Here is a 21,894-nt window from a genome sequence, read left to right on the forward strand (position 1 = left end):
GAAATCCCAGGAAAATATTTGTGAAGGAAGAGGGGAAGGGTAGAAACATTTTGGAAAAAAATGTCTTTTCTTGCCCTTGCTCTTATTATTTTGCCCCTATCGAGTTAAAATCAGAAATTCTCAGAATAAGCCTTTTTTAAAAAAAACTTATAATAACAAGTTGGCATTTGAATGGAATTCCTAGAAATAATATCTGAAATCACTTTGATTGTTTTTTTTTATGAATTAGCCAAATGAAACTGATCACAATTTTGTACAAGCTTGATAGTCATCTTCTAGCCTTCAGCAGATAACAGAATTATTTCTTAACAATCTGGAAAAAGGAGAGAAAAAGAGAAAGATGACATGCTATTACCAACAACATACAGTATGTGCTTACGTCTTACTTGTGTAATGCATTTGTCTGGAAAGTAAGAAAAGGGAGTATATGCAAAATGTGTATACATTAGAATGCATAAACTGGGCCAATTCCATTGCAGAAAAGACCTGAAGAGTCTTCAAACATCCAGGAATGGAAACAAAATAATCGGCCTGAAACTTTTTAAAGCAGCCATTTCTTTTTTCCCAGAATTACGGGGCACCTGCAAAAGACATTCACAAGTTTCCTGGAAAGACATAGCTACTTTAAAGTATGGGACACAGGTGCTATATTTGTATTCCCGAATACTCCAAAGCACCTGTTCAAAATGTACAGCTTTTAAAAAAAACGGAATAATTATCGCAACGTGGACCTCTCGAGAAGAGCTTTACATTCATTCAAATATCCAGAGAAAGATTTGTAGACATCAAGTATGGAAATGAGATTAGCCTGACCACAGACCCCATCAGAAAATGAACATAATATGTGTTAGATGTCAACTAGTTAGAGGAATCCTCAATTCTGGTTGCCAAGTGCCCAAATTTTGAACAGGTGAACAAGTGACCATGGGGGTGTTGCAATAATTATAAGTGTGAGGACCTGTCATCTTTTTTCAGTGCTGTTGCAACCTTGAATGGTCACTAAACAAATGATTAAGTCAAGGACTACTTGTAAAGAGTTCCATCGCTTCATCATTTCAGCAAAGATTTTTACTTTGCATGATCTTCAGATCCAGGTTTAAAACTCACTTTCTGCAATTCTATAATGTAAATTCAATAAAGTTCTTATAGCTTGTCAACTTACCTCTGAGGACCTGCCATTGTTGAATCCATCCTTCATATTGCTCTATTTATAAGCCAATCTTATGTATCATCTCTGTCACATCTTCCCACTTGTAGAATCAGAAGGGATCACAAAGGTATTTTGTTCAACCCTTTGCAAATTACAGGAAAACCAGTTAAGCTATTCATGAGGGCTGAGTTTTTAGTTCCTTTTCAAAACCAGAGATGGAGAAATGATCAACAATTGAATTGGGGTTCATATTCTCATATTGATCTCTTTGGCAATGTTATATCGGTCTCTAAAATTGAAACTTTGATGTTTGGTTGGAATTCTAATTTCTGATTGTATGAAAGTTACATTTGTCTAGCATATAAATGTTGGGAAAAGCATAGCAAATTGCTTGTCAATAATACAGATATCCACATACTCAAAACCAAAAATTCCTCCATCCCCCCCTGCCCCCCCCAGCACTGAGGTAGAAAGAGCATAATCAAATTTAAGGCAGGGAAAAGAAGAAACCGAATGAAACTGAGATGAATTGATGCAGCCTTAATATAAAATATTACAAAATACAATTTCACTCCTTTAAGCAAAGACTTTAGTGAATGATAGCCTGAGGGTAAAATAGGGAGTAGAGAAGAAATACAGAATCAAGAAGGAAGGGGAGAGGTGTGTGTGTGTGTGGTCAGCTATAAGGAGCAAAGTATTTGTGGACCTTGGCCATGGATGGAAAAGAAAGATAGAAAGGGCTTGGTCGTTCTGTGGATGAATCACCTTGGGCTCATAGAAGCAAATTTGCTCATGATAACAGGAACACGATTGTTTAACGAAGTGGCCACTGCCCATGATAACTTCCAGCATAAGTTGAGGCATGAAGTGGCTTTAGTCCTATGCCTATTTCAGAGGGAAAGGAAGACAGAAGGAACACAAAGATGCAAGTCAAAGTTGTAGCTATTTTCCTGGTTATCTGCCTGCTCACCTTGGAAGGCACCAAAGCTAGACCTGGGGTAAGGAGGGATTCGGGTGAAAGAAGGTCATATGGGATCTGTATGTTATCTATATTGACTCCCATTTAAGTGAATCAAGTCTTTGGTACTCTAGCTTCATTGATAGAACATGGAATATTCCAGAACTAGGGTTCCTGCATTTACAACCGACTCCACTGAGTGTTACTGTTTTTAAGAGTTTGTAGCATAAGAGTTATCAGTAATTCGTTCCTTTCCTGGCAGTTTGCAGCAACTAATAGATGGTCATAAAAGGACCACTCATACTTGATGAGACTAAAGCCTACTTCAAGCATTTCAACAGCCAGAGAAGGTGAGCCACAAGGTGGCATTCCCATTGATCCTTCTAGGTTTGTTGATGTATTTGGGAAGGATAGAGAAATAATCAATTACTCTAAGAAGAAGAAGAAAGAAGAAAGAGAAGGATCAAAGTCCTGGAGGGATTTAAGTAGCATATATGCCATGCATTGGGTCCTTCCTTCCTTCCTTCCTTCCTTCCTTCCTTCCTTCCTTCCTTCCTTCCTTCCTTCCTTCCTTCCTTCCTTCCTTCCTTCCTCCCTCCCTCCCTCCCTCCCTCCCTCCCTCCCTCCCTCCCTTGATTTTATATTATGCTTATGAGCTACCTAGAGGTGTGTTTTTAAGATGGATCACCATATAAGCATTTTAAATAAATAGTACCCAGGAAAATTTCTAAGTGTGACGCAAATGATCCTTGTGATGGCTTAGATGTTTGTTTACTTAGTTGTGCCCCCCTTTTCCTGATTAGCTCATTCTCCTTTCTTTAATATTTAAACCCTTTTCATTGGAAATGCCAAGAAATAATGAGTTTCTTTCTTTATGCAAAGCATACACTTAACTTAAGGATGATGACCAAAAATCTCAGAGTTTTAATGAACATTAACCTAATTCACATTTTTGAACATATACCTGGAGCCCAATTACCTTCTGTTCTCCTTTTTCCCAATTTTGCCATTGTAACTTTCCACTGAAATATATAAAAATGAGTACCTGAAATGCACACCTACGTTTGGGGAATTGATTGTGAAAAAGGTAAGTTTATCAGAAGAACTACATTCAGATGCAATTAGGGGAAATATATACTAAAATGTATGTGATATAGAAATGATTCACCAGGCATTCTTCTGGGATTGATTTTAGTTTTCTAGTCTGGCAGTAAAACTCCAAAAATTAATCACACAGGATCTTGCTGAATTCTGCTATTCTTTGTTGTAGTTTGTTCAATTCTCTGATATTCACAAAACGCCAGGGTCTTTTTAGTGTTTTTTCCAATTCTTCAGCAAAAGAAAATAACAGCTCTGTTTATTCTCCTCTACAGAATGTAGGCAGCTTTGACAACAACAATGTAGGATCTGACAGTTTCAATGATAATGGAGTAAGTATAAAATTTAATAATTAACATTTAATAAATAAGTACTCAGAATAATTGTATGCTCGGAGCTAATTTGTCTTCTTTATTCCTCAGTAGGAGATAAAAACTATTTTTAAAAGCTGTATAAAAACTCTTCAATGTACTTTCTTTCTTTCGATTCATCCATAAGCTAAACATATTCCTTTTTTCTCAAAGATACCAGGTAAAAAGTCATTTGTCAATGACTGAAGAAGTGTATTTGCAGGGCATGCTTAACCAAGTTGTTGGGGGGGGGGGAATGATATATATGTCATGTAAATAATAAGACAGTATTAATCAACTCAATCAACCACAAAAGGTCTAGATTTTATCCCAAATAGCCAATCTCATTTGTTGTTTATATTTTATTTTAAAAATTACAATATATATTTTCCCATTTGGTTGTGTTTCTGTAACTTTATTCAAGGAACAAAGCAATAGTAGCTTTTTAAGATTAGGGGGATATTGGGACAAATGCTTATGGTCATAAGACTGAACCTTTAGGATGCTCTTAATTTCAATTTGTGTTGCTTTCATTTTGTGTTTCAGAACAGCTATAATTCTGGACCTTCTGGAGGGGTATGTATTAACAAATGTATAGATGCCAGTTTTGAGCAGGACTCAACATTCAGCCCTAAAATTCCAAAAAAAGTAAACATTTTGAGACTATAGGAGATGACATGTTCATTTCTCCTGAGTGAAATTTTCTTTGGAGGGAAGATTGTAGGAGAGGACAAGATGGAATTCGAAGCTGCAAGATGCTACAAGATGCTCACTAAAGTCCACATTTTTCTTGGCATCTCAACTGCCTACTCTTTAGAGGGCAAGGAGGGCAGAGTTAGCATCTAAAATGAGTTGTGCTGGCTATCTATATTTTGGCAGTTCTCAAAGGTATTATGGAATAGCCCTATTCCTCTTTGCTACTCAATGTTGAAATGTATATGTAAATAAAAGGATGTTCCTCAAAGTCAGCCTACAGCTGACCACAAAACACTAACATATGCTCTTGTGCTCTATTTTCAGAATGCCGGAAGCTTTGATAACAATAAAGTTGGCGACCATAGCTTCAATGACAATGGCGTAAGTGATGGAGAATGTGTTTTGTCTTCTTAGAGAGAAGGGAGGATCCAACCTGTCAAAGACTACCAAAACAGGTCTTGTAATTTGAATGGAAAGAAGGTTTATTTATAGGAAGGGGGAAGAAAATCTTAGTATCTGAAGCTACATCCTAGCAAGGAGATTTAAGAAGCCATGCCTATGTGTGTTTGCTTAGGAGACAAGAGCAGGAAGGAAGAGACTAGGTTAAAGATAAACAGGGGATCCAGACAAGGTCTGAGTCTCTATTTCTATCTTTCTCAACCTTTGTAATTTTAAATGTATATATTTCAGTTCTTCAAACTCCCCCTTCAGCATGGCTTGCTGGAGAATTCTGGAAGTCTGCATGTCTTAAAGTTGCTAAGATTGAGAAACATTGGTCTCTCTATATCCTGCTCTTCCTTGTAGTCAGTAGTGTGAATGGTTAAGAGGTACTGTTCTGATGTCCCAGTGGATATCTGAGATCTGCAAACAATATAATTTTGTCTAGTCCTAGAACAGAATCACCACAGTTCAAAGGCATCCTAAAACTGGACACCTTTGAATTGTGGTGCTGAAGGCAACTATTACACATCCCATGGACTGCAAAAATAACAAATAAAGAAGTCCTAGACCAGTGGTTCTCAACCTTTTTAATGCCGCGACCCCCAACTGGTTGTGAGTCAAGGACTACTCAACCGGTCGTAAGTCGAGGACTACTCAACTGGTGCAGCACCGTTTGCAGAACGGGACTTTTGGCGGGCTCAGCAGGGCAGAGACAGCCTGGACAATTCCTATTGGCTTTTGAAAGCCAATAGAATTAGACTCTATTCAAGAGAGTCTATTCTATTGGCTTTCAAAAGCCAATAGAATAAAAGGGAGTAGCACAGTTAAGGAAAAGGGGGAAAAAAATGGCGGACTGCGTTGTTTGGCGACCCCCGTGAAATGGTCATTCGACCCCAAATGGGGTCCCGACCCCCAGGTTGAGAACCACTGTCCTAGACAAACCTCACCAAAAATATCACTTGAAGCCAAGATCACTAAACTTTGGTCTTGTTGTGAGAGCTGACTCACATGGAAAGGTCAATCATACTGGGAGTGATCGGCGGAAAAATAAGAAGGGATTGCCCTCGCACCCATTGGTTAGACACTATGAAAGATGACACAGGGATGACCATGGTGGATCTGAAGGAGATGGTGCAAGATGGAGGGGCATGGATAGTACTGACTCATACAGTGGCTGAGGGTCAGACACAACTGAAAGGCTGACAATGACAAGGACAAGAGATTATGAGCCATGTTTTTGAACTTCTAATCTTTCAAAAGCTCAGAATAAATATTTAGAACAACTTCCCAAAGTGGTTTTCTTCCACATATACACTACGCTGTTACTATAATGGCCAGTTATCATGTTGATTAATTATCTGTTTTCAGTCCTGCCTCTCCTGGTGATGTCACTTGGCTAATAATAATAATAATAACAACATCATCACCATCATCAACAAGAACAGTAACAGTAACAATAACAGAGTTGGAGGTTTTTTACACCACAGTGGTCTTTGGATGACTAATACTTTAAAGAAAAGCTTGCCACTGTCCTCTCCATATTAACATCACCATAATTGTTTGGAATTTTATTTTACTATGTCCAAAACATTTTTTTTTCATGCTCCAAATGCACACTAACCACTGTTTCTCCTTCTTTCCCATACCAGGCAGAAAATTATGGCTTGGTTTACGGAGCATATAAAATCTGAATTAAGAAACACTAATTACAATGTTCTCAGGACACACTCTTTCCAAAGAATAAATCGTATTACAGGCAATCATTCCATACCAATGGGACTGGTGGCTCCATTGCTAAGCAATACAGTCATAAATGCAACTTCATGCGATCATGCTGAATTATGTCAGTCATTGCAGCAGTACTGGTTGCCATCATTAAGTGAAGCCTACACTGTCATTAAATGCAACATCATGTGACCACCATTTGTGACCATTTGTTGGCTTTCCCATTGACTTTGCTTGTCAGAAGCCAGCTATGAAGGTCACAGATGGTAACCCATGATTGTGAAATGAGCTGGTTGCCAAGCTCCCAAATTGTGATCACGTGACTATGAGGATGCTACAACAGCCACAGCAATGGGGAATAATTGTAAATTCCCCTTTGTTCAGTGCCTTTGTAACTTTGGATGGTTGCTGACCAAGTTGTTCAATGAGGACTACCTGTATTAGCATGACAGACTCATTTGGACTCAGAATAAGACTATGGATGCCTTTCTCACAGCATACAAAGTTATAGTTCATCTCATTTTGGCCTGGTCTAGCATATTGTGTAAATTCAGAATGAGTTCTTTTATCCTTCTCAAGGGGTCTGTACTGCAGCCTGGATAGAATAGGGTTTTTGAATCAACATGTTAGTGTGGAAACAATGTCCTGATTTTTTTCTTCTTTTCTGCATTTATTTTTGCATGCAGAACAGTGCTAATGGACCCGAAATCTGGGTAAGTTTGCATATAATTCTGAACCTTTCTGTTAAAGACTTAATTCTGTTATGTAGCTTCCTACTGGTAAGATCCCAGTCTCCAACTCTGGACAAAGTCCTTTTCTGCCGCGGGATCAATCATGAATTGGGCAGCTGATTTTGCATAAAATAAAGTCAATTTTGTTATGAAACCAGGGCTGGGGAGCAGCATAACAACTTCCTTGTTGAAAGCGACCAGTTTCTACCTGATTTAAAATTCTACGTCTAGTGGGAAGTTCCCAATCAGATATAGAACCATTTGTCTCCTGCATCAAGAACTTCAAGCTATATACTATGCACAATCACAATGTTCTAAATTTTATCTGGAGGATACTTCAGATGTTACCAAGTGCTTCCTTCTCTATAAATGAGAAATTAATCATAGTGTATAGATCTTATTGATAATGGTAATGAATGCTTATTGAGAGTCTCATGATATTCAAACTCTTAAGGGTGTTTTATTTTCTTCTTTATAGTACTAAAAACCTACCACCATGCCAGATGATCTCCGCCCAGACTTTTCATCAAGGATATCATTGCTGACTCAAATTATTCTTTTTACTTGGTATTGAACGTTTTGCTGGTCCTGACTGTACAGAAGCTTCTTCTTGCAAATAAAGAAACACGACTTAACCAATGTGCCTTGCAGAACAGTTGTGCCTCAGTGTGAATTTATTACCTACTTAACCTATCTACAATCCAATGAATTAAAAGGGCTTTATGGATTAAAGTGGTGCTATGGATTAATCTGAAAGCCAAATCTTTCTTTCCAAAACAATTGGGCAAAAAGCCATCCATCAAAGATTTGGGGAACTCACCAGTCTTAACTGAATTAGAAGCAGAAGAAAATTGTGTCAGTTGACTCAATCAATTAACCCCAAAAGAATTAGGCTTAGTATGAAATGGACTCTGTTTAGTTTAAAATTAAACTAACCTTTCCCAGTCTAGTATATCATTCAGACTGTTTCCCAGAGTTTTGATTATCTGTTCTGACGTGAGAACAGGTCCAAGTCCAAAAACACTTTTGTGGAACTGGAGATAATTTGCCTCTCTGGTTATTTTGCTTCTCAATGTTCCCAGTTATCCTTTGGGTGGGGATTGAAAAAAAATGGGGTGAAACATAAGAGCAACAGGATTCAAAAGCTTTCCACCCGTAACTATGGGTTATTTGTGAAAAAAGTACCCAGTAGAGAAACATCAAAGAGCGTTTAAACACAGGTAGTCCCCAATTAATGACCGTAATTGAGACCTGGAACTCTCTTGCTAGTGTGGCTTTTCCAAAGCTAGAAGTCTTCCTTCTTAACAACTCTTTGTCATTTTCTGAACCAAATGCTTAGAAGAACTCCTTTGAAAAGCTTTTCAAAGCCAAAAAGTAGAGCAGATAATTGACACAGGTTGGTGTAGCTCCCTTTTTAACTTTTTATAATGTTGTAGAAGTAGTCCTCCATTTACAACCACAACTGAGTCCAAAATGTCCGTGGCCAGGCGAGACAATTGTTAAGTGAGCTTTGCCCCATTTTACGACTTTTGTCACCCCCATTCTTAAGTGAATCCCTGCAGTTGTGAAGTTAGTCACATGGTTGTTAAGGGAATCTGGCTTCCCCATTGACTTGGCTTGTCAGAAGGTGGCAAAAAGGTGACCATATGACCACCATAAGTACAAAACCGTTGCCAAGTGCTCAGATTTTGAACACTGGCCATGGGGATGTTGCAGGGGTCATAGGTGTTAAAAAATTCTCATAGGTCACATTTTTCAGTGCCTTCGTAACTTCGGTCACTAAATGGATGGTTGTAAGTTGAGGGTTACCTGTATCCTGCGGGAAATGGCGATAGATGCTGCAACCCAGGTGAGAAACAGCGAGAGCTTAAGTTTTTAAGAAGAGACTGGACAGCCGTTTGTCCGAAATGGTATAGGGTTTCCTGCCTGAGCAGAGGGTTGGACTAAATGACCTCCAAGGTCCCTTCCAACATTATTATTATTATTATGGATCATCGCACAGTCAGCCAGATGTTCAGACTGGATTTGGCATTTTGTCTACCTATCGAGTCCTTACAATATTACAGATATTGTCACAGGATGGAAGCAGTTCCTAGTAAGGCCGCCTTTTGCAATTGACTAATAGCGAATTTGTCAATGCCAATGGTGTTCAAGTGGTTCTCCAGTTGTTTTGGGATTGAGCTCAAGGAGCTTATTACTATTGGTATTACCCTTGCTTGCTTTTGCCATAGTCTTTCTATTTCTATTTGTAGATCTTTGTATTTTGTTATCTTCTCCAGTTCTTTCTCATCTATTCTGCTGTCTCCAGGCACTGCCACGTTCACTATCCAGACATTTTTGTCTTTCTTATCGACAATTGTTAAGTCTGGGGTGTTATGTTGCAGCTGTTTGTCTGTTTGAATTCTGAAGTCCCAGAGCAGTTTAATGTTATCATTTTCTATGACTTTCTCTATTTTATAATCCCACCAGTTTTTGCTTACAGGCAAATGATATTTTTTGCAGATCTTCCAATGCACCATTGTTGCTACTTTGTCATGCCGCTGCTTGTAGTCAGTCTGTGCAATCTTCTTCTTCTTATTATTATTAATATTATTAAAATGATATTATTATTATTATTATTATTATTATTATTATTATTATTATTATTCTCACTGTCCAATAGGGGGAGCTGCTGTCTTCATAAACCCCAAGGCTGATGCTAGGCTTACAAGACAGAGAAGGCTGGTCATGTAGGCATTTGACACAACTGAGGCTTGATCATTTTTATGCCTTGAAAATCAGAGAAGGACAAGAACGGATGCTACTCTGACTTTATTGTCATTGAAAGCTCCCCAAACCCAGCAGACAGAAAATAAACAGTCACTACACCCACCACCACCCCTATTTTTTGATGCATTTCACCAGGTGAGTTCTTGCTTCTAATTCGGAGGAGAGGAGGACTTTGTCTAGCAGCTCGGTCTTCCTTCCCACGTTGGCAACACCTGGAAGAGCAGAAGGATCAGGTGACTGAGGTCACAGCCAATAAAAGGGGGCAAATTTAGTCCAGGCCTGGCTCAGGATTCCAAAAGAGCTGAAGGCCCTTTTTCATGAGCCCACAATTCCTCAGCTAGTTTACTTATTTTCTAAAGATTCTGTTTGCAGTTTGAAACATTTTGGCGCCACGAAAGCATGGGGCAAGCTCAGCCCACAAGTGGCCCCTGACTCTATTTCTGGGAAACCCCCAAATATCCACCTCAGACATCAAAGGAATTCGGTGGCTGGGCTCACCATAGAAATGTTCTTCTCCATTCATAAAGTTTTGGTGCTATATGAGTGTCAAGGTTCAGTGGGATTTTGGCAGGAGGGAGCAATGGAGAGGGGTGGATTGTAAGAAGGGTCAGATGAAAGAATATACATGCAGATGAGGTCCAGAAGATGGGCCATATGTGGCGATAGGATTCCGGTGTGGGTGTGATGAATATGACAGCGAGGAAGATGAATTCTGAGAGAAACATTTATTCTTAAATAGTGCTTTTTTTGCAAAAAAAAAAAAAAAAAAAGGTGCCGAAACTCACTCATGTCAAAGAACCCGCCTTGCCTACTCTACAAGGTTCCATCCAAAAAAGGTGGCTGAAACTTCATTCTGGGCATTCTATGACAAAAAAAGTCCTGCTCTTAAACAACTTTTTCTTTAACAACTTTTTTCTTCTGCTCACTAAGAGATTTGCAGCACAAGCTTGCTACTTGATAACATTGCGAGGGGGGCTGCGTGTGTGTGTGTGTGTGTGGGGGGGGGAGGCTGCAGGGACAATGAAGCAAGAAACTTCCTGACAGTTAGAACAATTAATCAGTGGAACAACCTGCCTCCAGAAGTTGAGAATGCTCCAACACTGGAAGTTTTAAAGAAGAGACTGGACAGCCATTTGTCTGAAATGGTATAGGGTTTTCTGCCTGAGCAGGGCGACTGCAATTCAGACTTGACCTTCAGTGAGAAAACCAGACGTTGCTTGCACATGAATGTTTGGAAACAGATATTGCATTAGAAAACTTACCCAAAGCGCTTACTCTTGGGAATCAGGCTGTTGCATTTCTTGACCCTAGAAAAATACAGGCATTAGTCCATCCTGAGACTTGCCTATGATCAGACAAACCTGGCTTTCCATAACTACGTAATAGCAGTTCAGTCATGCCTGCTAGACAAGCTTAGAATTACAATGCCCGCAAAGAAGCATAATGTCAAACAGGGGGAGGGGAATGCAATAAACTGTACCAGCAGCTTGCTGTCCAACTGGGTTTGCTCAACATATTTAACCTGGTCAGTTAGTGGCTGCATTTAAAGCATAGGCTACATTTGGGAGTTTGTTTTAAACATTGGTTCTGGGGTTTTGTGGCACAGCAGAGGATCAAAGCTAGAAGATACCGGAATGATAGATAAATGGATAATTTTTGGACTTAACCCCTTTTCTTACCTGAGCGTCATTTCCTTTCCCTTTTTTTCCTTTCCCTCTCCCCTTTCCTTTTCCTCTTCCTTTCCCCTTTCCTCTTCCTTTCCCCTTTCCTTTTCCTCTTCCTGCTTCCTGCTCGTTTTGTCCTTGTCCCATTTCCTCATCCTAAAAAACAAACAGGCAAGAGTATGCATTTGCAATGAGATTTGCACTTGTTTGAAATAAAAAGGCAATCTTTTTTTCTCAGGCAAAAAGCCACATCTGGCCTTGCACGCATGCACCAAGGAATACATCTGAAAGCGAAATGGGTAGTTGGACCAAGGCAACAAAGCAGAACTGTTGTGTCCTGAACCTGCTGAAGCATTCAGCAGGCTTAGAAATGTTGCAAATGGTCCCGGGCAGACCAAAAGCTGCCTGGGACCAGACTGGCTGTCTCCAGCCTTGCCCGCATGCGCAGGGCGCAAAAACAGCCAGATTTTCATTGGCTGATACTGTCCGGGTCTAGGACACTATAAAAGGCCTGCGTGCCATTTTGCTGCTGCTGGTTGTAAGAAGAGAACAATAAAAGAAGCTTGTTTGTTACACCATGCATTGCCTCTTAGTGTCTCTAACCTGCAAACACAACAAGAACCATTTTATTTACATGTATACCGTAGGTGATTAAAAATAAATAGAATCAATGTCATTGCTCTCCAATCAGGGGGTTTGACCACTTCCTCCTCTATAGTAAAAATTACCAAATAAAGCAAGTAATTCTGGAGAGCTCTGGGATCGCCAAGACTCTTTGGGGGAAGGATTGGGATCTAATTAAGCACTTCTGTTTTAGAATCATGTGAACCTTTTTCAAATTAATGTCTGTGGATATTCTCAATCCTCAAGGTCACGGTGGTTCCAAAAGTGTTATTTTTCAAAAGGCAAATGGACTTTCTTAGTTTTTTTTTTTTCCTCCTCGAAATCATTTTGCCTTTCATCTAAGAACTGAAGATCCAGGAAAGTCCAGTTTCCTTTTGAAAAAGCACTTCTGGGACTTCTCCAACTTATCATTTTTCAGTTGTGGTAAACTACATCACCTGGTTCAGTCCACAGTGAACTCAGCATACTGGTAGATAAGCAGACTGGGAATGGCTGGTTTTCACTATCTAATGATTCTAAATCAGCCATGACAGATGGAATTTTGGAGACTTGTATTCCCAGTCTGGTTGGAAAGCATCAAGTAGGAGAAGGATGGCTTAATGGGTGAGAACATCAGAATTGTGCCATCTTTCTCCTTCTCCTGGCTGAGACGATTGACGCATTTTACCTAATGACAGGGGTAAACATGTTTATCATTTGCCAATGTAACATTTTCCAGCATACTTACAGCAGCTCTTTTCACCATATGTTTCTGAATAAAAAAAATAATAAAAGAACAGTTAATACATTCTGGTTTTCCTTACTAATCCTGGAAACAGAAGAGTTTTGTTGCTGGTTGCTGGGAGTTCATCAGTTTTTTTAAAGGCCTTGCAGGAAAATTGTCCTTCTTTTCCACTAGTGTTTTGGTACAAAGGAAGTTTGTTTCTTTTTCCAAGTTCTTTCAAAGGAAAAGAGATTTCTGGAGAAATTGTCATGAATTGAGTGAGGTCTTGAATTTCCTGTAGATCAAGACTCTCCAAACTTGGCAACTTTAAGATTTGTGGACAGCCATGCTGAGGAATTGTGGAAGTTGAAGTCCACAAGTCCTACAGTTGTCAAGTTCGGAGACCCCTGCTTTAGATGAAAGGTGATGAAATGGTGGTTGTTAACTTTCTGCCTCTTATTATACAATCATCCTTGTGGGGGCCTCCCTGACTTCTCATTATAGTCCAGACTTCCTAGGAAGGAAGGAGGAGCAGGAAGGCATTGATAAAGTGTTGCAGAAGTCAATAAATACTTTGATCAGTCATCCTGAGATTCCCACCATGCTTTGCAGCATGTTACATCCTAGGCATTGAGGGAAGTGGGTGGGTTGCCTTGCAGAACAGATCAAAAGATAAATACGAGTCCTGTTAGCATCTCTCTGGAAGTGGTGGTCCCAAAAGCTACCTCAGAGTAATACTCCTTGGTTTATACTCAATTATAGAACTTAAAGAGATATGAGTATATATTTTTTGACACTCACCAGATGATTATTTAATGCTAGAAGATGCGGGCTAGCAACCTCTTGGAGTTCCTGTAGAAAGGGGGAGGGGGAATCAACTACAAGTGATAAACTACAAGTCCCATCTGCCTCTACAACAGTGGTTCTCAACCTTTTTAATGCCGCAACCACCCAACCGGTCATAAGTCGAGGACTACTTAACTGGTGCAGCACCGTTTGCAGAATGGGACTTTTGGCGGGCTCAGCAGGGCAGAGACAGCCTGGACAATTCCTATTGGCTTTTGAAAGCCAATAGAATTAGACTCTATTCAAGAGAGTCTATTCTATTGGCTTTCAAAAGCCAATAGAATAAAAGGGAGTAGCACAGCTAAGGAAAAGGGGAAAAAAATGGCGGACTGCGTTGTTTGGCGACCTCCGTGAAATGGTCGTTTGACCCCAAATAGGGTCCTGACCCACAGGTTGAGAACCACTGCTCTACAATGAACTTAGCCCATCCAACACATTCGGAGGTTAAGCAGATTGGGAATAGCTGATCACTATCTAATGACTTCAAATAAGCCATGCCAGGTTGAATTTTGGAGACTTGCATTCCCAGCAGAGCATCAAGTAGGAAAAGGATGGCTTACTGGATAAGAAGCTTAAAAACCTGCCATCATTCTCCCTCCTGTCTCCCTTTATCTAATGATAGAGCTATCCTTCTATGTCATTTGCCAATGTAGCATCCTTCCAACATACTCACAGCTACTTCTTCGTCTGCATGTTCATATTTTTCCTGAAGAAAGAATAATAAAATGAAGAGTTAAAACATTCTGCTTTCCCCTACTAATCATGGAAACACAGAAAAGTTTTGCTTTTAATTGCCGAGAGTTAAATAGTTTTTGTAAATGCCTTGCAGGAAGTTTGCTCTAGTTTTCCCTCTATCAGTTTGGTCGAAAGCAAGATTGTTTCTTTTTCCAAATTCTTTCAAAGGGAGAAGGATTCCAGGAGAAATTCTCACGAGCTGAGTGAGTGTCAACTGTCCAGTTGGGGAATCCAGAAAAAGGAACTCCTGGGACATTATTCTACCAAGAATCATGAATAAAGTACTTTGGCACAGAAGAAGCAAAACCAGCCCTGAGTTTCCCTTGCAAAAGCAAGCATAGGTAATTTCCCCTTTTCCCTGTGGGCCACCCACAGTCCAAAACGTCCACCAATCTCTTCTGTTCATTTTGTTATGGGAAACAGCCAGCCACACCGGGACATCTGCAATGTGTGTCCTTGGGATGACAGCAATGCCTCACAGAAGCCAACGGATGCTTGAATACCATTTTCCCACCCCTGCATTTCATCCACCCCACTCCCTGTTATTGCCAAGTTGTATGTGAAAGTGCGAGTCATTCTTAGCAGTGAGGTCTTGAATTTACTTTAGATAAAAGGTGGGTGAAAGGTGCTTGTTAAATTTCTGTTTTTCATTATAGAACCATCTTTGGGGGGGGGCGCGTGGTGGAACAGTGGTTAGAAAGCAGTACTGCAGGCTATTTCTGCTGCCAGCAGTTCTGCAGTTTGATTCTCACTGGCTCAAGGTTGACTCAGCCTTCCATCCTTCTGAGGTAGGTAAAATGAGGATCCAGATTGTTGGGGGCAATGTGCTGACTCTGTATATCACTTAGAGGGGCCTGCAAAGCACTGGGAAGCATTATATATGTCTAAGTGCTATTGCTATTGCAGGCTGACTCTGCCCACTGGCTGGAGTTCGATCCTGACCAGCTCAAGATTGACTAAGCCTTCCATCCTTCCGAGGTTGGTAGAATGAGGACCCAGAGTGTTGGGGGCCATAGGCTGACTCTGTAAACTTCTTAGAGAGGGCTGTAGAGTACTGTGAAGCGGCATATAAGTCTAAGGGCTAGTGCTAGTGCTTTCCTGACTTCTCATTATACTCTAAACTTTTTCAGTTGGTTCTGATAGACTAAAAAAGAAGCAGGAGGTGTTGATAAGGTGTTCCATAGGACAATAAAACATTTTGATCAACCCTCTTGAGATTCCCACCAAGCTACGCAGCAAGTTATATCTCAGGAATTGTGGGAAGTGGACAGGTTGCCCTGCAGAGCAGGCCAAAGGGTAAATATCAGCCTTCTAGTGTGTGTCTGGCCCCAGAAGCTGTCTGAAAAAAATAGTCCTCAGTGTGTGTCCAATTATAGGACTTCCATTAAGGCAGTGGTTCTCAACCTTTTTAATGTGGCAACCCCCAACCGGTCATAAGTCGAGGACTACTCAACCAGTCATAAGTCGAGGACTACTCAACCGGTCATAAGTTGAGGACTACTCAACTGGTGCAGCACCGTTTGCAGAATGGGACTTTTGGCAGGCTCAGCAGGGCAGAGACAGCCTGGACAATTCCTATTGGCTTTTGAAAGCCAATAGAATTAGACTCTATTCAAGAGAGTCTATTCTATTTGCTTTCAAAAGCCAATAGAATAAAAGGGAGTAGCACAGCTAAGGAAAAGGGGGGAAAAAATGGCGGACTGCATTGTTTGGCGACCCCTGTGAAATGGTCGTTCGACCCCAAATGGGGTCCCGACCCACAGGTTGAGAACCACTGCATTAAGGGAAGTTAGTATAATATTGTACTAAAATATTAGTATAATATTTTCTGACACTCACCTTAAGGTCCTTTTTTGCTGAATCTAGCAAGTCAGAAACCTCCTCAACAGCAGCCTGGGGAAGAATGCAAAACCGAAAATGTGATATGAAGTAAAGAGCAATATTTGGCAATCTATCCCATTTGGCCAAAGATTAAGCACAGAATGGAGGGAAGGAGGGAAATGGAGGGAAGGAGGGATATGGGCAAGAGACAACCCTTTCTAACATTCAGCAAGTTCCTAAGAGAAATAGGAATTATGATGATGATGATGGTATCTAAATTAAAGAAAATAAAATTAACGCAACATTATTGTTTTAAGTTCCACCTCATGGCCTGGATTTTCCTGTGTGTCCTGTGTGCAAAAAGCATGGATTTCTCTGGGTGAGTCTGATTGGAACATTCAGATACTGCAATATTGGACCATATCCGGAGGATTTGGAGGATAATTAAAATTCGCTTTTCGAGAATAAAAGCAAAACGTTGATGATTTGCAAAAGGCACCTCAGAATCAGGGCAGAATGTTCCTTGATTCTGAGGTGTAACAAGTATTGAGAGCTTTATTTGTTTTATCACATTTCTGCACCAACCATCTCACCTCTGGGTGGTTTACAATAAAAATACAATAGACTTAGAAATGGTGCCCATGTTTGCCATTTCTCAGTGAAAGGGACTGACTGAGAACTGGACATCACAAGTGACATAATAAACTTCTTGGGGGGAAAAGTTGCTAAAAGGTCCAAATTCTGGACTAAAAAAAATCAGCTAAAGAAATTGCAGATCTTTTCTCTCTGGTAAAGAGATACACTGTGCATGAACACCTAGGCTAATTTCTTTCTCCTGGACATGAATTGGAACACAAGAAGTATCTTTGCCATGGTGCCTATATATAGAAATATAGGAAGGAAGGAAGGAAGGAAGGAAGGAAGGAAGGAAGGAAGGAAGGAAGGAAGGAAGGAAGGAAGGACAGATTAGATAGAAGGAGAGGGACAGAGAGTGGGAGAGAGCGAGAGAGAGAGATGAGAGAGATGAGAGAGGAAGGAAGGAAAGAAGGAAGGAAGGAAAGAAGGAAGGAAACATATCTAACCATGATTTGCGGTCCTTATAAATATGTTTTATTTTATTATCTTGGTATTAATGTACCATCAGTCATATTGGTAACTGAATATCAAACTGCTGCTTCTGGTTATTTTTTTAAATATTAGATTAGAATTGAGAACTTGGTTCTGCCATTATATGGGTGGATAACCATCATCATTATGTTTCAAACCTTGTTGTAATTAATTTAAAAAGGGACACTAGCAAAACCATGGTTCCTCAAATAGATATCAGTCTTATGGATGCCAGATATGGCATGCAAATGTTGGAAACCTGGAGTGCTTACCTTCAACCTGGCCTGGACCTCCTGAAAGAAAAACGTTATCATGATAATTAGCAAAATAGCAAAGAGAAGAAAGACAAATAGAATGGGAAGGAGAAATGTAAAAAAAAAAAAAAAAGGCTATGGTACTCATTTTCATGTTTAGGCATACCATTTATTTTCAGTGCTGAAAACAGATCTAAACCAATTAATTGTTGATTCATTAAATAAAAATTCAAAAATGATTGTAACAAAAACAGAAAAAGTGTATCTTGAACAATTGGGAACGGGTTTTTTCGCATTTAAAAGGTGAGCCCTTTTTTATTCTAAGAGATGCCCAAACAAAGACCCTAGCAATTTACATTTCCCTGGTATCTATGGTGTAACTTTACACTTCTCTTGGAAAGACTGACTTGGTGTGTCTGGACATCAAGCTGACATTTCTCCACCCCTACTTTTCCCACTCTTGCAGATAATTGCAGATAGGAGCAATGTGCTAATATAGTGGGAAAACATGGCAGTTACATTGGTACTGAAATGATGACAGTATCTCATCCAAAGAATGAAAGAAGGAAAGCTGGGCGAGAAAATAAGGAGAGATGATTTCAAGGTTGTTTGTGTAAGTCATTAAGCCCAACACTAACTGATCCCCTCTTACCAGAAATTGTCCGAACGCCACCACAAAAAAACAAGCAACCAATGGACGGAACATGTTGCCTCTCTTCTACTCTTTGCTCTTCCAAGTAATGAAGTTGTCCTGATGACACTGGCTTTTAAGTCATTTATACTTCACCTGGTATGCTTCATTGAGTCCAAAACAATGGCTCTACTGTCAAAGGAGGAAGTGGTTGAATAAAAGACTTTTTGATAAGTAAAGTACACCGCTTAGAGTAGTGGTTCTCAACCTTTTTATACGGCGACCCCGGACATAAGCAGGAGGCGCGCATGCGTGGCGCCGCCCCCTGCGCGGCGTGCATGTGCAGCGCCGCCCCCTGCGCCGGCTGACAAAAAAATGGCGGATCACGTTGTTTGGTGACCCCCGTGAAATGGTCGATCGACCCCAAATGGGGTCGCAACCCACGTGTTGAGAACCGCTGGCTTAGAGAGTGCTTGAACTTAAAGCGGTATATAAGTCTCACAAATAAATAAATAAATAAATACAGGTCATCAGATATGGTCACCCTCACCATCAGGCCAGTCCAGGTGACCACTAGATAAGGGAGACTTTGAACAATCAAGAAAATTTATAGACTTCCAGAATTTACACATTGTTCTTAACATAATTTACATTGCAATATGGAATCTGGAGGCTGAGAGAGCTGCTTATAATAATGACGTGGATGCTTTGCGTCTTGATGGGTTTGTCAGAAAGAGTAACAAAGCAGGTTGAGTACCAAAATTACATCTTGTCAGTTCCAAGTAACAAATTTTAAAGAGGTGCCCCAAGACCTAAAATCTTTCTTTTCCTTTCACTTATCCAGTTTTTTTGGCCACATTTATGTGCAATTTTTGTTATTATTATTATTTATTTTTGCCGATTCTGGTTTGGTGCCATTCTGGGAACTGTATGTGCTGTGTTGGCAAAGATTATATCAGCTATAAACAGATCATGGGACTCTTAGGGTTATCTTGATGATGTTGTCAGTACTAGATATAATCTTTTATGTCGCCTCCTTAGATTTTATCAAGCCAATCAATTAAGGCCACCACACTGATTTCCACGAAAAGGTCATTTGGTACTCTTGGAAGAGTTTCAATAGGGATTATCTTCTTGTTTGCAAAAGTGACCTAACCTCTGACAAAGAATTATAAAAAAGCTTCTGATGGAAAGAACAACATCTTACATAACGCTATTTGGAAAAGATTGATGAATCAAACAATCAGGGTTTTGACATACCGTAAGGACAAATAAAGAGCTGTATAATTCCTCTCCTTTTGGAAGAAATATCCTTCCAGGGGAACTTAGATTAGATTAGATCTTGTCCATATAGGGAACAGAATGAAACAGAATTAGGGAAATAAGGGTGTGATGATACAGGCACCTGTCAATATTAGCAAATTAACATTTTGATAATTAATATTCTCTTTCATGTTTTAACTTTTTCCTATCTTCTAGCAAAAAGAAAAAGTGTACACAAAGCTTTCTAACAAATTTGACTTTGCTGATGATAACAAATACCGTATATTCTGGTGTATAGGGCAACCCAGCATATAAGACGACCCCCGAATTCAACGCCGAGATGCATGCCCAGAAAGTCATCTTATATGGCAGAAACTACCATTATTTCCGGCATATAAGATGACTTGGCGTATAAGATGACCTCCAAGTTCGGCGCTAATTTCAATGCTTTCAAAAGTTGTCTTATATGCCGGAAGGTATGGTACATGAAGCTCAGGGTGCAGGTTCCATTATTAGAGTCCTCCTAACTAGGTTTTTGGGTTGCAGAGATTTCATTATCATACTAGGTAACAAAAATTCCAAGATTTCATTTATATCAGCTTCCCTGAGAAAGACTTTCCACTTTATTGTTGAGAAGATCCAGAACAGGATCCTGAAGAGGAGGTGGGCAGGCTGCACCAGCCAGCAGAGAGAAGGCCGAAGGAGCATTCAGACAGGGCCCCAGCATCTCCTCAGTGTTTTGGGTGCAGAGGACGTCACAAGTGAGCTGACTGCAGGGAATGTGGCAAGCAAGGCCACATTGCCTCCATCTGTTTGGGTCACCAGAAGGTTTAACCTCGGGAAGAATTGCTTCAGAAAGGTACCAGGGTCCCCAGCCAATACAGGGTGGGTTTCTCCCAGAAGGGTTTCTCTCGCAGAAGCATTTTGAGAACATGGACACACAAGCCCTTTAAGAAAAAGCTTTGCATTGATGTGAAGCTGCAAGGGGTTCCCTAGTCAGTGGAATTGGACACATGGTCCGCTCTATCGATCATTTCACATGACACCTTCAAAAAGGATTTGCAGTAGTAGTGGCCTTTGAGTAAAACTCAGGCCATTGAACTTAATTCTCACTGACTTCCAGAATTCCAGAGTCAGTGTGAAAGGGGAGGCTACGCTCAAGGTGCAGCGTAAGGCTTTTGAAGGCCTACTAGATGTGGTGGTAGTTGGGGGTGATCGCACGAGTCTCATTGGACTCAATTGGTTCAAGGCCCTTGGTATCCAAATGACTAGGCTTCACAGCCTGCAAACATTAGGCCTTGCAGAAGTCTGCAAGGAGTTTGCTGATATGTTTAGCACAGAGCTTAATTCATACAAGGGGCCTCCCATTGCCCTATGCTTAGACCCAGCTATCACACCTATTAGGATTAAGCCTAGAAGGGTCCCTTTTGCTCTCAAAAGCAAAAGTGATACAGAGCTGGACAAGCTGCTCTAGCAAGGCATCTTAGAACCTGTAGACTCTAATGCATGGAAAACCCTCACTGTAACGCCTCTAAAGGCTAATGGAGAAGTCCAAATTTGCATGGACTATAAATGTACATTGAACAAAGCACTGCAACAACATGCATATCCAGTGCCTGTGGTGAACCACATTCTGGCTCCCTCAAAGGGGGGGGGGATTTTTGCAAAGCTTGATTTGGCACAGGCCTACCAACAGTTACCTGTTGATGAGGCAACAGCAGAGGCTCAAACAATCGTAACTCACAGGGGAGCTTTTAAGGTCAAAAGACTGCAGTTTGGGGTTAATGTAGCTCTTTGCATCTTCTAAAGTGTAATGGAGCACACACTCTGTGGTATTCATGGGGTCTGTCCGTACTTTGATGACGTCCTCATTGCTGGGGAGTCATCTCTAAACTTAGCTGAAAGATTAAGGGCTGTCTTGCTTCGTTTCCGCCAAGCGGGTCTGAAACTAAAGCAAGATAAATGCAAAATTGGAATCACTTCCACTGAATTCTTAGGCTTCAGAATTGATGCTCAAGGCATCCATCCTGCTGAATCTAAGCCTCAAGTGACTCAGTAGGCCCCAAGTCCCAAGTCCAAAAGCCAAGCTTCAGGCTTTTCTGGGACTCTTAAATTTCTATCACACATTCTTTCCCCACAACATCTTGATGATGTTGTCAGTACTAGATATAATCTTTTATGTTGCCTCCTTAGATTTTATCAACCCAATCAATTAAGGCCACCACACTGATTTCCACAAAAAGATCATTTGGTACTCTTGGAAGTGTTTCAATAGGGATTATCTTCTTGTTTGTAAAAGTGACCTAACCTCTGATAAAGAATTATAAA

The 21,894-nt window shown here is 40.4% G+C and overlaps 2 protein-coding genes across 6 annotated transcripts; one reads left to right on the plus strand and one right to left on the minus strand.

Moving 5' to 3' along the window:
* The first annotated feature begins 1,989 nt into the window (after positions 1-1,989).
* LOC120300104 (insoluble matrix shell protein 4-like) lies at positions 1,990-7,804 on the plus strand. 2 transcript variants are annotated; one of them, XM_039325673.1, is made up of 6 exons: positions 1,990-2,148; positions 3,482-3,538; positions 4,103-4,132; positions 4,577-4,633; positions 7,105-7,131; positions 7,628-7,804. In XM_039325673.1, the coding sequence occupies exons 1-6, from the start codon at positions 2,032-2,034 to the stop codon at positions 7,631-7,633; spliced, it is 294 nt and encodes a 97-aa protein (XP_039181607.1). In that variant the 5' UTR covers positions 1,990-2,031; the 3' UTR covers positions 7,634-7,804. The 2 variants fall into 2 exon arrangements, with proteins under 2 accessions (XP_039181607.1, XP_039181608.1); XM_039325674.1 differs by having other exon boundaries at positions 7,110-7,131.
* A 2,140-nt stretch (positions 7,805-9,944) lies between these two features.
* LOC120300103 (sperm protamine P1-like) lies at positions 9,945-18,547 on the minus strand. Of its 4 annotated transcripts, XM_039325669.1 has the most exons (9): positions 18,325-18,533; positions 17,691-17,711; positions 16,330-16,383; positions 14,429-14,461; positions 13,711-13,761; positions 12,934-12,957; positions 11,598-11,738; positions 11,181-11,225; positions 9,945-10,130 (listed from the first exon to the last, which is right to left on the minus strand). In XM_039325669.1, the coding sequence occupies exons 1-8, from the start codon at positions 18,376-18,378 to the stop codon at positions 11,190-11,192; spliced, it is 414 nt and encodes a 137-aa protein (XP_039181603.1). In that variant the 5' UTR covers positions 18,379-18,533; the 3' UTR covers positions 9,945-10,130; positions 11,181-11,189. The 4 variants fall into 4 exon arrangements, with proteins under 4 accessions (XP_039181603.1, XP_039181604.1, XP_039181605.1 ...); XM_039325670.1 differs by lacking the exon at positions 17,691-17,711 and having other exon boundaries at positions 18,325-18,542; XM_039325671.1 differs by lacking the exon at positions 13,711-13,761 and having other exon boundaries at positions 18,325-18,538.
* Positions 18,548-21,894: the final 3,347 nt, after the last annotated feature.

This window comes from Crotalus tigris, unplaced genomic scaffold, assembly GCF_016545835.1.
Source record: "Crotalus tigris isolate CLP2741 ecotype Arizona unplaced genomic scaffold, ASM1654583v1 scf7180000024338.4412243, whole genome shotgun sequence".
NCBI lineage: Eukaryota > Metazoa > Chordata > Lepidosauria > Squamata > Viperidae > Crotalus > Crotalus tigris.

Excerpts from the sequence above, each read along its gene's own strand:
- LOC120300103 (XM_039325669.1), bottom strand. The coding sequence starts at position 18,378 with ATGTTCCGTCCATTGGTTGCTTGTTTTTTTGTGGTGGCGTTCGGACAA. Across the intron at positions 13,762-14,428 it reads ATGCAGACGAAGAAGTAGCT|GAACTCCAAGAGGTTGCTAG; the intron begins GTGAGTATGTTG and ends CCCTTTCTACAG. Across the intron at positions 11,739-12,933 it reads ATATGGTGAAAAGAGCTGCT|GATGAGGAAATGGGACAAGG; the intron begins GTAAGTATGCTG and ends TTTGTTTTTTAG.
- LOC120300104 (XM_039325673.1), top strand. The coding sequence starts at position 2,032 with ATGCCTATTTCAGAGGGAAAGGAAGACAGAAGGAACACAAAGATGCAA. Across the intron at positions 2,149-3,481 it reads GCACCAAAGCTAGACCTGGG|AATGTAGGCAGCTTTGACAA; the intron begins GTAAGGAGGGAT and ends TCTCCTCTACAG. Across the intron at positions 4,634-7,104 it reads ATAGCTTCAATGACAATGGC|AACAGTGCTAATGGACCCGA; the intron begins GTAAGTGATGGA and ends TTTTGCATGCAG.